Source organism: Lycium barbarum, chromosome 7 (genome assembly GCF_019175385.1).
Source record: "Lycium barbarum isolate Lr01 chromosome 7, ASM1917538v2, whole genome shotgun sequence".
NCBI lineage: Eukaryota > Viridiplantae > Streptophyta > Magnoliopsida > Solanales > Solanaceae > Lycium > Lycium barbarum.
In genome coordinates this window covers 106,547,023-106,562,820 of record NC_083343.1, presented here as the reverse complement: position 1 = coordinate 106,562,820, position 15,798 = coordinate 106,547,023, and the positions used below count along the sequence as shown (strand labels likewise).

General features: G+C 33.2%; 2 protein-coding genes across 2 annotated transcripts; both read left to right on the top strand.

Moving 5' to 3' along the window:
* The first annotated feature begins 10,166 nt into the window (after positions 1–10,166).
* LOC132601706 (protein MAIN-LIKE 2-like) lies at positions 10,167–10,700 on the top strand. The gene has a single exon (XM_060314775.1). It carries the CDS (start codon positions 10,167–10,169, stop codon positions 10,698–10,700), a length of 534 nt encoding a protein of 177 aa, XP_060170758.1.
* Positions 10,701–11,686: 986 nt separating this feature from the next.
* LOC132601705 (uncharacterized) lies at positions 11,687–12,226 on the top strand. Its single transcript, XM_060314774.1, has one exon. It carries the CDS (start codon positions 11,687–11,689, stop codon positions 12,224–12,226), a length of 540 nt encoding a protein of 179 aa, XP_060170757.1.
* Positions 12,227–15,798: the final 3,572 nt, after the last annotated feature.

Here is a 15,798-nt window from a genome sequence, read left to right as displayed (position 1 = left end):
ATTTAGATATTAAATAAAAAGTAGTGTTAAGAATTACTTTGCCATAAAATGTCAAAGACATAAAAATTGAAATATTTGTAGGATAAACTTTTTCAAAAAATAAATACGTAGATTTAAAAAAAAAAAATCACAGATCTTGATCGTGAGTCAGTGCTGTATATGGAAAAACACATTTTATATTAAAATTTAATGCTATTTAATTGAAGTAATTCCATTCAGTCCCAAAATTTTGGAAGATGGATATTTTCTTACCAAAATTGGAAAACATAAATAGCAACATCTCTTTTTTTAATTATGGTTAATTAGTATATATTTTTTAAAGAAAACTAATTGATCTGGACCTTTAATATTTAAGAAACATATGTTTCACACTTCTCTAAACAAGAACTTGGGAAATATGGAGATCGGTGCTTCTACCGTTTCTAAATTTTACTTCATTTTTTCATGATAGTTATATACTTGACTAGTTATGTGAGGCTCGTGCTAAGCTCGGGCCCAAACTCAAGATATAAAAGTAGATATTTTAACTAAAGAAATATAATTTGTGTTAGTACAAGTGTACAACAACAACCATATACCCATTGTAGTCCCACAAGTGGGTAGTTATATGAAAACAAAATTTTCATTCCACTTCTTTAATATTTTAACTTCCATTTTGATGAAATTATTTACTTGAAATCAAATGTAGAGCCAGAATTTGATATTTATAACTTATGTATCCTAATTTTCTGAAGTTATTTAGTTCTAAATAAATAACTATACATAGTTAATGAACTTTTAAGACAAATACATAATTTAACTTGTGCAGCGGATGGAGCTGCTCCTCTCTTAATTAGGAATTAGGGGTTCGGCCCGGGCCCAAACTCAAGATATAAAAGTAGATATTTTAACTAAAGAAATATAATTTGTATTAGTACAAGTGTACAACAACAACCATATACCCATTGTAGTCCCACAAGTGGGTAGTTATATGAAAACAACATTTTCATTCCACTCCTTTAATATTTTAACTTCCATTTTGATGAAAATATTTACTTCAAATCAAATGTGGAGCCAGAATTTGACATTTATAACTTATGTATCCTAATTTTCTGAAGTTATTTAGTTCTAAATAAATAATCTATACATAGTTAATGAACTTTTAAAACAAATACATAATTTAACTTGTGCATCGGATGGAGCTGCTCTTCTCTTAATTAGGGATTAGGGGTTCGAACATGGATATGGAAAAAATCTTTGGAGGAAGCGTTCCCCCCGAATAGGCGCGATACAGTGCGAATAATCTGGATTAATTGGGCTCAAATGCGGATATCGAGCACCAACCAGAAAAACAAAGAACATGAAAAATGAGGTAGGAGGTTCGATAGCTTTTCAAAAGTAGACCTTAAAAACAAAAAACAAAAAAATTGACTTAAATAAATAAGATTAGGACCTAAAAGTAATTAATTAAAAAGTTTTTAAAAAAATTGAAAATTATTGTGAGGACTACAAAAGTCCCCAGGTTCAATAGCTTTTGAAAAGTAGACCTTAAAAACAAAAAATAAAAAAATAATTTAAATAAATAAGATTAGGACCTAAAAGTAATTAATTAAAAAGTTTTAAAAAAATTGGGAAATTATTGTGAGGACTACAAAAGTCCCCACATTTGCTCTTATATATAATAGTAATGTTTAAAAAGAAATTAAAGAATATTTAATAGTGTACTAGTTTTTCCAATTTCATCCCACTATTCTAGTTAATAGTAAAAGGTTATTTTGCAGTGAGTATTTACACCAACTATTTTAAATATTCAAAACAAATGATTTTGAAGTCTTGATATTCTTGAAATTGGGATTATTGAATTAAAGACAATTAAACTGAGCGAACAGTATATAAATATGAATTTCTCGTACATTGACCGACAAACCAAGGTAAGTTTTACTCCCCTTTCATGTTTGTCATAATTTAACTTGACACAGTAATAATAAAAGAACTTTGAAAATTTATGGTTTTATGTAATATCTACAAGCTATAATTTTGTGAAACTTTATGACTTTGTAAGCATTTGTCTAACAATGAAAACTTTCATTTAAATATTAGTAGTATCAAACAACATGAGTATTTTGCTTAGAGCAACATCAGGAGAACAATGGTTGGAAAAAATAAAAGGTGGATGCTAATGATGCTGACAAGGATGTGTTAGTGCACCCCTGTGGAAAACTTGACATATGAACTGTCAAAAAGTTATGCTAAAGATTTTGTGATTTGCTGCTACTAAACTAGCTAGGAAGTTTCGATGTGAGAAAAATGGTCATTTTCCTTAAAATATGCTTTTACTCAATTGTCGTCTCGGCTACAGGTTGCACCACTTGCCCAAACATCAATGTATGTCATGCTCATATCTATTTCCGCCTGCCTTCTAGATTTTTTTTTTTTTTCAGTAGGTGTTTGGTATCTGCACTACAGTCTGATTATTTTGAATTTGCACCGTGTGGGATTCATTTGGGAAATCGCCCCTTATCAGAGTTTGAAATCGAGACTTTTGATTAAAAAATGAGTAGCCTCATCCGCTGCACCACATCTTCTGAATTTTGTTCTCATTCCTTCAACAAGACAACTAGAAATATGAAATAAAAACAAAAATTCACTGAACGAATATAAAATTTTGAAGCGGGTATCTAAACTCTTAAGAGAAACAAAAAAAAAGTGAAAAACTAACTAATTAACTAATGGAATCGATTGAATCCTTCACTCTTAATTAGAAATTCAAAGTTAGAAGTTTCAAATTGGAGCTTCATAAATTGAAAATTTCAGTTAGAAAACGTTTCTGCCTTTACGGACGATGCTTTGGCATCTATCATTGTCAGTAAGTTTCAATTACAAATAATTATTTTGAAAACTCATTTGCTTTGGCATCATTGTCATTGATGTTTCATAGATAAATAATGGGGTATGAATAACACATGCCAGGCATTTTATCTAGGTTAGCTAGATGTAATGTTGTACAATTGGAGTCCATGCAAGCGAAAAAAAAACAAAAAGCCAATTGTTTGGAACTGCATCCACATATAACACCATGAAATTGCACATCTTAGAATTCGTTTGGGCATTAATAATGAGAGAAAGCCACAAAGGATCTATTTGGGCACCCCTTGTTTCAACTGACATATCTGACCTGTCAAAGTTTAACTAAAGTTTTTGTGATTTTCTATACTGATAAACTAGTTTGGAATATTTCGATGTGAGAAATCCTCTTTGGTAAGATCTGTTAAACTTGTTAGAAAATACCCTTGGGGAAAACAGAAATGTCAAAAAATTTCTTGAGTTATGCTTCTACTCAATTGTCATCTTGGCTACCCGTTACACCGCTCCTACATCAACGTTAAGTCACGTCGCCTTCATTTTTTGTTCCTCCCTCCATCCCAATTTATTAGATATTTTTTGCTTTGCAATAGTCAATTTGACTAAACTTTGAAACTAAATTAAATAAATCAACTCAATATATTAAGATTAAAATTTATATATTTTAAAACTACATGAAAAGTACTATAAGTTGCAACTTTTTTCATATTAATTTGGTGAAAAACTACATTTTAAAATTTTGATTAAATTTCATACAGTTTGAATCTCGAAAGCGAAAAATATCACACAAATTGAGACAGAGGGGCTAATTCTTTCCTTCAACAAGACTACAAGGAATCTAAATATTCAGTAGTATGGAAAAGCAAAAAATATTTATGTATATTCTCAATGTGTGTAACAAATCATATTATTGTTGAGAAATACCGATGGTAAACTAGCACATAATTATATGCAATGCAAGTATAGTAGAAGAAATTAAATAACATAAGGATTTAACAAGATTAAACCAAGCCTACATCCTCGGTAGTAAACTAGCACATATTACTATTATATATAAGAGCAAATGTGGGGATTTTTGTAGTCCTCACAATAATTTCCCAATTTTTTTAAAACTTTTTAATTAATTACTTTTAGGTCCTAATTTTATTTATTTAAGTCAAATTTTTTGTTTTTTATTTTTAAGGTCTACTTTTCAAAATCTATCAAACCTGGGGACTTTTGTAGTCCTCACAATAATTTTCAAATTTTTTTAAAACTTTTTAATTAATTACTTTTAGGTCCTAATCTTATTTATTTAAGTCAATTTTTTTATTTTTTATTTTTAAGGTCTACTTTTGAAAAGCTATCGAACCTCCTACCTCATTTTTCATGTTCTTTGGTTTTCTGGTTGGTGCTTGATATCCGCATTTGAGCCTAATTAATCCAGATAATTCGCACTGTATCGCGCCTATTCGGGGGGAGCGCTTCCTCCAAAGATTTTTTCCATATCCACGTTCAAACCCCTAATCCCTAATTAAGAGAGGAGCAGCTCCATCCGCTGCATAAGTTAAATTATGTATTTGTCTTAAAAGTTCATTAACTATGTATAAATTATTATATTTCTTTAGTTAAAATATTTACTTTTATATCTTGAGTTTGGGCCCGGGCTTAGTACGAGCCTCACATAACTAGAATATATAATAAATATACAACGCAAGCTACTATTAAGTACGAGCATGTGTTTATCTCAAGAATTGAACTTTTTCCCTGAAAATCAAGAATATCCTTTTAAATTCATATTAAAGTAATTTTTTATATGTTTATGTTTTGCAATAATACTATATGACTAGCCGACTTGGTGTACATATACAACACATGTATATACTGAGAAACTAGTATGTATTGGAGTATATAAAGAGAGAACGAGAGGAAGAGGGTTAGGATCTCAATCATCATCCTTAATTTTATGGATCATGCATGTGTGAAATTCAAAATGTTAAGAGTGCACAAGAATTAAGGCTAATTAAGCATCCCATTATAGAGACAGTACGTATAAGAGATCTAGGACTATCACATTAATGTTTCAATTTGAAAAAAGCTACTCCACATTTTTTTTATTATAGAAACAAAGAAAAGGTGAAAACCAACTCATTAGCTAATGCTTTGTCATCATTTTCCATCATAATTTGATAGGGGAAAAAAATGAACGGTGAATAAGATATGTCGTGCAATTGGATGTTGTGGGGTTAACTTCGTAGTTCCTAGTGTGAGACTTGCTGCTTGAAAGTGTGACCCAGACAAAATAGGAATTCCCACATCGTAGAATCCGTCTGACGTTAACATTAATGCTTTTTTGATGGTCCATTTCCTGTGGCCAGCAAATGTCCATCCATGCTCCTAAATCTTGTAACATCAACGTTAAAGTTTAGATGATAGGTTCTAGAGTCCGGAACCAAAATGCCCTAAAAAAAATTATTTTGAACCAAAATACCCAATAAAAAAAAAGTTACCAAAGTACATTTAGTGCAGTATTTTACTGCGCTATAGCACTTGACGGAGACGGAGCCGTTAAGTGTTATAACGTAGTATTTTACTGCGTTATAGAAGCAATTTTTTTTTTCTATAACGCAGTAAAATACTGCGCTATAGAAGGCAGTTAAAAAAAACAAAAAAATAAAAAAAAATTCTATAACGCAGTAAAATACTGCGTTATAGAAACAGTACCAAAAAAATAATAATTCTATAACGCAGTAAAATACTGCGTTATATAAACAGTACAAAAAAAAATTGGCCAACTTTATTTTTTGCAACACTTAGTGTTATTTTCCATACTTTGACGAATGATTAGTCGTGTGTCAAGACTCCGAAACGTCAATATTTTATATAGAACCTGATATTTTTTTTCTGCGTACAATAATGTAGGCTCAATACATCAAGGATACGTAGACGTTCGGATCGTCATTTAAGGGGTTGAAAAGGTGCCCGAAGTAAGTTTTATTTGAAAAAACTTAGTGTTTGACTGTAAGGTTATTTTAGTCAACTTAATATATCGAGAAAATTAGTCAGCTTTATTTTTAAAAATTGAAACCGCAAAAGTGAAATTGACATTCACAGCTACATTACCCCGGGATTTTTACGTTGAAATTTATTGCGTATCATCATCTTATAAGTAAATAAAACTGAAAATTTTACGCCAATTTGGGGGAAAATTAAAATTGAATGGGATAAAAGGTGTTTTTTTAAAAATCGGCTCGGCCAAACCTCCTTACGGCCATTTGTCCGCATAGATCTCGAAAAAATACGCAAGTTCAAAAAAAAAAATGCATAAAACAGACGTCCGAGCGCAAAGTTATGACCATATAAAGTTTGACGACTTTACAACTAGTTTTTCTCCCTATGTTTTTTAGAATTATATTTATATTCAAAATAAATTTATGTCTTGATTAAAAAATAATACGCTTAAATCAAAATCTTAAAAAATAAAACACCCTAAAGTTTCCAAATAAAACTTACTTCGGGTACCTTTTCAACCCCTAAAATGACTATCCGAACGTCTACGTATCCTTGATGTATTGAGCCTACATTATTGTAGGCAGAAAAAATATCAGGTTCTATATAAACTATTGACGTTTCGGAGTCTTGACACACGACTAATCGTTGGTCAAAGTATGGAAAAAACACTAAGTTTTTTCAAACAAAACTTACTTCGGGCACCTTTTCAACCCCTAAAATGACTATCCGAACGTCTACGTATCCTTGATGTATTGGGCCTACATTATTATATGCAGAAAAAAATATCAGGTTATATATAAAACATTGACGTTTCGGAGTCTTGACACACAACTAATCGTTGGTCAAAGTATGGAAAAAACACTAAGTTTTTTAAAACAAAACTTACTTCGAGCACCTTTTCAACCCCTAAAATGACGATCCGAACGTCTACGTATCCTTGATGTATTGGGCCTACATTATTGTACGCAGAAAAAAATATTAGGTTCTATATAAAACATTGACGTTTCGGAGTCTTGACACACGACTAATCATTAGTCAAAGTATGGAAAATAACACTAAGTGTTAGCAAAAAATAAAATTGGCCAATTTTTTTTTTGTACTGTTTATATAACGCAGTATTTTACTGCGTTATAGTTTTTTTTTTTTTGGTGTTGTTTCTATAACGCAGTATTTTACTGCGTTATAGAAAAAAAAATTGCTTCTATAACGCAGTAAAATACTGCGTTATAGCACTTAACGGCTCCGTCTCCGTCAAGTGCTATAGCGCAGTAAAATATTGCGCTAAAGATAATTTGGTAACTTTTTTTTTGTTGGGGTATTTTGGTTCAAAATGTTTTTTTTTAGGGCATTTTGGTTCCGGACCCTAGGTTCTAAATGCCCTGAAATCAGAGGCGCCGCAAGATATTTAGCTTATGAGTTTTGAATTATAATGTTTTTTATTATCTTAGTTTTGAATAACTTAATTATATAATAAATAAATTTTGTTAATATAAAAATATATAATTTGAAGCAAAACTATTAAGCTCTACCGAACATCCGAGAAAAGAGAAGGTTGGTCGATAGAACATTGAAAAGTTAGGTAGAAGGGCGATTGAATATATGGCTTATTAATTGGCCTCTAATTCAGAAGTTGCACTTGAAAGGTGTCATAGTTATAGATAATGCCAATGTCTGGGTTGGCTTCTTCTGCATGGATTTTTTTTTTTAATCAACCACTTTTATTTGCTCTTAATCCCTAAACACACTCCAACTTGAGGGTAAAATTAAACTATAGAAAAAAAATTGATGGGTAAATTTGAATCTTTTTCTCGAAAAATTTGAACACACGAAATCCACACTTTTTTTTTTTGAAACTCCATTAGCGGTGAGGAAAAATATAATACCATCTACAAACGACAAGAGTATGAACGGATCAAAAGTGTAATGCAAGGCAAAATGATTTTTTTAATAGTACAAGAGCCAATTTGGACGATTTCTATTAAAAGAAATCCTAAAGAAGTTGCCTGCTAACCCAGGCGTTTGGACAATATCTGTATTATATTATAATTGAAAAATAAATGTTTGAAGTTAAACTTGTGTTTAGATATGAACTTGTAAAAGAAGTTTGTGACCTGGAAGTAATATCTCATTTGAAAGTTGAAATACACTTTCAAAACATTATCTCGATATTTCACCTCACACATTGAAGTTGAAATAATGTACAGTAGAATTGTCAATTGTCATGCCAACTTGAGCTCTTTAAATAGATAAATAAATTGATGTTCCACTTTTTTGGGATACTGACTTAATGCCGAATTCCTTGGTGGAAGAGCAACCGCGTCGACTCGTTCATTCCGTTCATTTAGTAAAAAATAATGTCACAGTGGGCCCACACCCAAATATACATTGGTCATTCGCACAAATGCCCTATTTCGAGGAGTCCGTAATTTAAATGATCTCAAAAGTAGATTTTGATCCAAAATAATTCATAAAAAAAGAAGTTACAAAAGTGAATTTTGCGCACAAACTTAGTGTGCAATAGGAGTTAACTGTGACGGTCACCGTTAAGTCCTATTGCGCACTAATTTTGTGCTCAAAAGGCACTTAATAAAGATCCCGACCGTCTCTTTCCCACCATCAGTCCCCCCACCATTTTTTAAACTATTTACGCCATTAACACAATTTCCAAGGTCCCACGTTCCAAAAGTGTCATTTTCGTGTTACTCCCTCCGGATCAAAAAAAGAGTCCACTTAGTCATTTGCACACCCCTTAAGAAAATACTAACTCCTAGACAAAAATAGATAATTTGACTAAACTACCCCTAATCAAATAGACATTGGAATTTGATCATATAACACTTAATAGGGGCAAATATGGAAAAACAAGGTTAATTATTTCTTGATTTGCTAAGAGGACTCTTTTTTTTATCCGGAGGGAGTATTTTTTAACCCAAAAGTCAATATTCTCGGTATATTCAAGTCAAGGAACAAGTTTTGAAGCTTGGATTTCAGAATAAAGCGTCGTAGAACACGATTTCAAAAACTTAAAAACAACCTTTAATCTAGTTATTTTACCATGAATTTTCTAATTACATTGTTAAATATAATATTATCCTAAGCATGATTAATGTTTAATAGTCGCGGATTTCGAAAAAAAATAACGCATTTTTTTTGTGCGCAATAGGGCTGTCTACGCACTGCCCAACCCCTTTTTTCATTTTTTTAATTTTTTTTTAATTTGTTAATTATCTGATTAGTTAATTGTTAATTATTTGTTAATGATTTGTTAATTTTAAATTATTTGTTAATTTTTTTTATTATAGGAAAATGCACTAATCTCCTAATAATATCTTTATTTGTTAATTATCTAATTTTTAATTTATTTATTTGTAAAATTGTTTAATCCATGTTAATTGTTAATGTGCTAATTAGTTATCTAATTGTATGTGTTAATCTAATTTTATTTGCTAATTAGTTATCTAATTTTACGTGCTAATTAGTTAGCTAATTTATGTGTTAATGTGATAATTAGTTGTCTAACTAATTATCAATTGTTAATTAGAAATAGTTAATCTCTAATATTATATTTGTTAGTTAATTGTAGTTATTATAATAACTAATTAATAATTATTAATTAGAAATTGAAAATCCTTAGTTTAGGATTAAACATCATTAGTTTAGGATAAAAAATATCATTAATATACTATTAGTTAGTTAATTGTAGTTAATATAATTAATTAAAAATTATTAATTAGAAATAGTTAATCCTTAGTTTAGGATTTAATGTCCTTAGTTTAGGATTAAAAATATCATTAATATAATATTAGTTAGTTAATTGTAGTTAGTATAATAATTAATTATTAATTAGAAATATTTAATCCTTAGTTTAGGATTGAACATCCTTAGTTTAGGATTAAAAATATCATTAATATAATATTAGTTAGTATAATAATTAATTAACAATTATTAATTCACAAATTTAGATAGTTAATATAATTTTCCATTAAAGGATTAGTTAGTTAGTATAATTTTTCGATAAAGGATTACATAATTAATATTACATGTTAATGATTAATTAAAAATTATTAACACAGATACGACACCTCCATGGATCCCAGCCTTCATCCGGGGCCCTTCGATCCATCAGTGCTTTATTTATAGATAGGTCCCAGCTATTATGGGATAAGGTGATAGATTCCAGTACGTTGTTCCGTACTCGTAAGGTGGAACATACGTGTAATCTTTTAGGGGCTCGGCCCTCACTTCCTCGCGTGTTAGATATACTTTATCGGGGCGGTATCTACCATTGCATCGCTGCTGGTCGGGTACAACATGATAGGGCTCTTGTGAGGGCCATGGTTGAGCGATGGCGACCGGAGACCCACACATTTCATCTCCGCACTGGTGAGACCACTATCACGCTTCAGGATTTGGAGGTCATGTATGGACTACAGGTAGATGGACGCCTGTTATACATTGAGGAGCCTCAGCTGTTGCCGTCGTATCGGGAGGAGTTGGCTAGGCTCACTGATTACGTACCTCAGGAGGGTGAGATCCATGGACAGACTCAGATGTCGATGGTTGCCCTTTGTACTCACTTACGCCTCTTAGAAATCGAGCAACCTACTACAGACGACACACCTCAGGTGGATGTAGATCGTCGTGCCCGTCTGCACTTACTCATCATATTCGGGGGCATCCTGTTCCTGAACACATCAGGTTACCATGTGAGCTTAAAGTATTTGTTATTTCTGGAGGATCTGGGCGAGTTGGGATGTTATAGTTGGGGCGCTGCTATTCTGGCTTACATTTATCGAGCATTAGGTCGAGCGTCTATGGGCGATAAGAGCGATAAGAGAGATGTCTCTGGATTTCACGCGCTCCTCTAGGTAATATATTTAAGTTTGTGTAATTTTAGTCTAAATATAGCTTTTTGAAATGACGAATAATAAAACATTTTTTTTAATGACCCTTTCATATATGGGTGTGATCTAAGATAGGGTATTTTCAGCCCGTAGCTGCGCAGCCTCAGCCTGACTTCATTGCTGAGGGCAAGCCTTAAGAGCGGAGATGGACGGGAGGCGTAATCCGAGATATGGATACGCACCACATACCTCTTCCATTCAGGGATCAGTTAGATCGTATGACGACGGACATAGAAAGTTTTTTGGATTTTACATTATTATCTTCTTTTTTTTTTCTTTTTTTTTTACTATTTTTGTCTTTTATTGTTTACTAATTCATTTTTTTTACAGTTTTTTATATAGAGGCCGTATGATCAGATTTTGGATCAATTGCCGACACTTTGTAAAGCTGGTGAGCCTATGTGGAGGTCGCGGTATCCATTAATACACATGAATATCGTTGAGGATCACGCGCCCCATCGCGTCTTACGACAGTTTGGGCATGTACAGGATATATTTGAGCCGGTTCTTTGGGAGAACGACCACTATATGCGGGACGAGAGTGCAATCGTCACTCCTGCATACCTGGCCTTTATGCAAGAGCAGATCCAGCGTTGGGATCATAGGACAGGGACGTTAGCGGTGGTCAGACATATGACTCCGATCCTAGAGTACATGATGTGGTACCGACAGATCACACACAGCTTGATTGGCAACCCCAAGATGCGTCATGCAGATAACAGAGGATATGTAGCACTCGCGGGACAGTATGAGGCGTTGGTAAGTTTACCCCACTTAAATTTAATTAATCGTATTTTATATTACATTACAAATTTATTCAATCATTAATATTTGTAAACAAATGCAACTACAGACCGTACAAACGATACGCTGGGTGGGCATGGACCATATGGATTCCCCCGAGACAACGGGATTTGCCGCCCGGATCGTTGAGCTAGTCGATTAGTGGTATGCGACTATCACAAGAGCTCGGACGTATCCTTGAGCGTGTTCTAGAGATCCCGTTTCAGGCAGCGGGTGGTCGTGGTAGTGCTCGTGCTCGTGGGGGCGGTGGTGATAGAGGTGGTGGTGGCAGAAGGGGGAGTGTCAGAGGGGGTGGGGCCAGAGGGGCTGGTGATAGAGGGGGTTGGGCCAGAGAGGCTGGTGGCCGAGGTGGTGTCGTTGGAGGCCTGCGTCTAGTAGATGAGCCTAACAAGCATGCTATTGTTCCTGCTCCAGCCCAGCAGCATCCGTCGACTTCAGAGCTCCTATCGACTTCAGAGCGCCCGTCGATTTCTTACCGACCGTCAACACCTCTATATACACTGGCACAACTATATTCAGATCACATAGAATGGGGATCAGTAAAGGCATCAGTGTCTGCGCAGCTGCCAGTTTGTCATCCACAGGATGAGCGGCCAGTTCGTGATCTACAGGGTGGAAAAGAGCTGGAGTACGACTACACATTCACGGACTTCGACATGTTTCAGAGCCAAGATGTAAGTGTTTAAAATATTATTTTAACAAATTAAAAAACTTCTACTGATTATTAAATAATTTTCTATTTCTTAGGATCCAGCTCCATCTACAGCTCCGGCTCCGGGGCCCGCTCGGGAGACCGCTGAGGAGCCCTCTCATCATCCATCTCAAAAGCTCTCTCAAGAGCCCATTGTCACGACCCATTTTAGGATCACGCGGGCACCTACCATTCCCACCTCGGTAGGCGACCCCTTGAACACAATCACGTGTCATTTTTCAAACATAAAATAGGATCCATTCAATATTAAGTCATAAACATAATCAAACGGAAATAACTTTTTTTATAGATAAACGAAATTAATTACAAAGTTGGCTTAAACATAACAACCTTCCCAAAACCTAGTCTAGACTAGTACAAAAACGACTAAGATTTGAAGGTACAATACTCAAAATAAATAAAGATAACTCAATTGCCATCTAGGGATGAGGATGGTGGAGGTCTTCAAGATAGGTACCGCGCATCTTCCGGAAACTCTCGAATCAAGCTATCAACCTGTAAGACTCTACACCCCGAATAAGATGTAGCAAGAGTAGTATCAGTACAACACTAGTAATGGTAAGCATCATAGGCCGACAATGGTTAGAATAACAATTAGATATCACAAATAAACATGGTAGGCAGGTTCTAAGTCCAACTCTATGTATCTCAAAACAAGCTTCATCCTAACTCAATTTGATTCACAAATTAGCAAGTAGTTCAAGGTATTTAGTTTTTTCCCTAACACCAACCATTTATGAGATTTCCCTACATTTAACAAGTACGCCACAAGGACAACCTTTCGCAATCCCCACATTATTTACTACTGCCCTCAAGGACGCTCATATACTAACCACTCAGTAGTCAACATACTATTCGAGAGGTTTGGCTAACAAGGAACGACAAACCTTCTTACCATTCAAATATTGAACACAATCACGCCCACTAGGTCATTTCCGCATATCATGGACAATCTAGTAAAACACTCAATAAATCACAATCACAGCCTATGGCCATAGCAACTAAACCCAATCGTTACAAGTCTCAGAGAAGTACAATCACAAATCTATGTCATAATCAGGCATGAGAGATGATAAGATACAATGCATTATGTATATGGTATGAATGCAATGCATATGCAATGATTCACACACGCTTCGAGCAGAATATTTCGTCACCTTGACAGTCATGACCCATGGGGGACCGCTAAGTCCGTGTACCTGCTGCGGAACGCACAACTCGACCTCAGTCAGTGTTGTGGAACGTGAAACCCAATCTCAGTCAGTGTTGTGGTACGTGAAACCCGATCCCAGTAAGTGTTGATGTACGTGCAGCCAGATTCTAGTTAGTGTTGCGGCCCGCAACCCGATCCTAACAATATATATGTGAAAGAGTGAATGCATGATAACAATACCAACAAGAATATATAATCAAAGGTGCCACACATGAACACAAATCTCACTCACAATAATAATGTCATAATCCTCTAAATAATAAAACGCTTAAATCAAAACCTTATAAAATAAAATACTTAAACCTAACGATAACAAGTTTTCAAACAAAGCTTACTTCGGGGCACTTTACAACCCTTAAAACGACGATCCAAACGTTTAGGTATACTTGGTGTATTGAGCCTACATTATTGTTCGCAGAAAAAAATATCAGGTTCTATACAAAATATTGATATTCCGGAGTTATGAAACATAACTAATCTTTGGTCAAAGTATGAAAAAAACATGAATTTCAAAACTTTGAAATTATACAAAGTGTGGGGAAAATAAAACTATCCCCTATTGCGCACAAAATTAATGCGCAATAGGACTTAACTGTAGCCGTCACAGTTAACTCCTATTGCCCACTAATTTTGTGAGCAAAAGGTTTTTTTTTTTTTTTTTTTTGTGTGTGGGTTATTTTGGATCAAAATCCCACTTTTGGGGTCATTTAAGTTGCAGACTCTATTCCGAGGCTGTCTTAATTTTTCGCCCTTCGGCACTTTTCCCTCGTTATAAGTTTATATGTGTCGCGCGACATAAGTTTATGTTTTCGTATCATAATATCCTACAAGTGATATAGGACACAATAAAACTTTTGAAACTCAACATAAAAATGACCAAAAACACATCAAACTCCAAAAGCCAGACACGTTATTCAACTCAAAAAAGATAAACGGAAAAGGGCCTAAAATACCCTCGAACTATTAAAATTGGTGCAAAAATACTCTCCATCCACCTTTGAGCCCCCAAATACCCCTGTCATTCACCTTTGAGCTCCCAAATACCCCTGACATCCACCTATGGGGTCTAACATACCCTTATTTCTAACAGTCTCATGTTGATGCCCAATTTTGTCCATCCTTTTGTCCAATTTACATCGTTAAGCTTCTATTTTAATATTAATTATATTTTTTTATCACAACCTATAGTTAAATTTCTTGATGATCTCTATTATTATTATTATTATTATTATTATTATTATTATTTCTATTATTATTACTATTACTATTATTATTATTATTATTATTATTATTTCTATTATTATTACTATTACTATTATTATTATTATTACTATTACTATTACTATTACTATTATTATTACTATTATTATTATTACTATTATTATTACTATTATTATTAGTACTATTATTAGTACTATTATTATTATTATTAGTACTATTATTAGTACTATTATTATTATTATTATTATTATTTTTATTATCATCATCATCATCATTATTGCTACTGCTACTGCTACTACTACCTTTTCGTTTTACTAGAAAAAAAAAATCACTCATGCATTTGTTCTCCTTCTGGCTTGATTGCAGTGTTAATCCTATTTGTCTTCTCTATAAATATTTATTTAAACATATTTTTTGTATTAGCGTCACACTTATAGTTGTTGTTATATTTCTATGATTACTTTACTATTACAAGTAATAAAACTATTTACCAAAATATTTTGTCCCTCTACTTTTATTATCATTATGAAAATCTATTTGAAATTACTATATTCCCCAAATAAACCAAATAATTTTTTTTTCACCCATTTCCTAAAGTTTCTACCCAACTCATAATTCCTTTCCAACTAAAAATCCCCAAAGGCATCAGGTTACCCCCAAAACCAAATATCCATAACTTATTGTTATTTACTTAAAATTCCTAAGACCTCGTCATCTCTAAATTTCCTTAAAATCAAACATTCCCCAATTCTCGTCGAAATTCCACGGCTACAAAACCCCTTTCTTTGTGCCTTTTATATTCTTTCATTTATTCTAGTTTGATTTTCTCTTCTCTTCTCTTTTCAATTTCACTTTCTTTCCTTAATTCATTCACCTTAATTTCTTACTAGTAATCATAAAAATCATAGCTTAATATCCTCTTTAATTGCGAAATCGAAACTTTCCTCTTTTCATCTAATATGCAAAGAACAAAATGACAGCAGTTTGGACCCGAATCTATTCGAAAAATCCGTCCAAGTTCAAGATTATTATTAATAATAATAATAAAAGTAATAATAGTAATAGAGATCATCAAGAAATTTGACTACAAGTTGTGATAAAAAAAATATAAT

Bases quoted from the DNA above. Each gene is read 5' to 3' on its own strand.
- LOC132601706 (XM_060314775.1), top strand. From the start codon at position 10,167: ATGGTTGAGCGATGGCGACCGGAGACCCACACATTTCATCTCCGCACT.
- LOC132601705 (XM_060314774.1), top strand. From the start codon at position 11,687: ATGCGACTATCACAAGAGCTCGGACGTATCCTTGAGCGTGTTCTAGAG.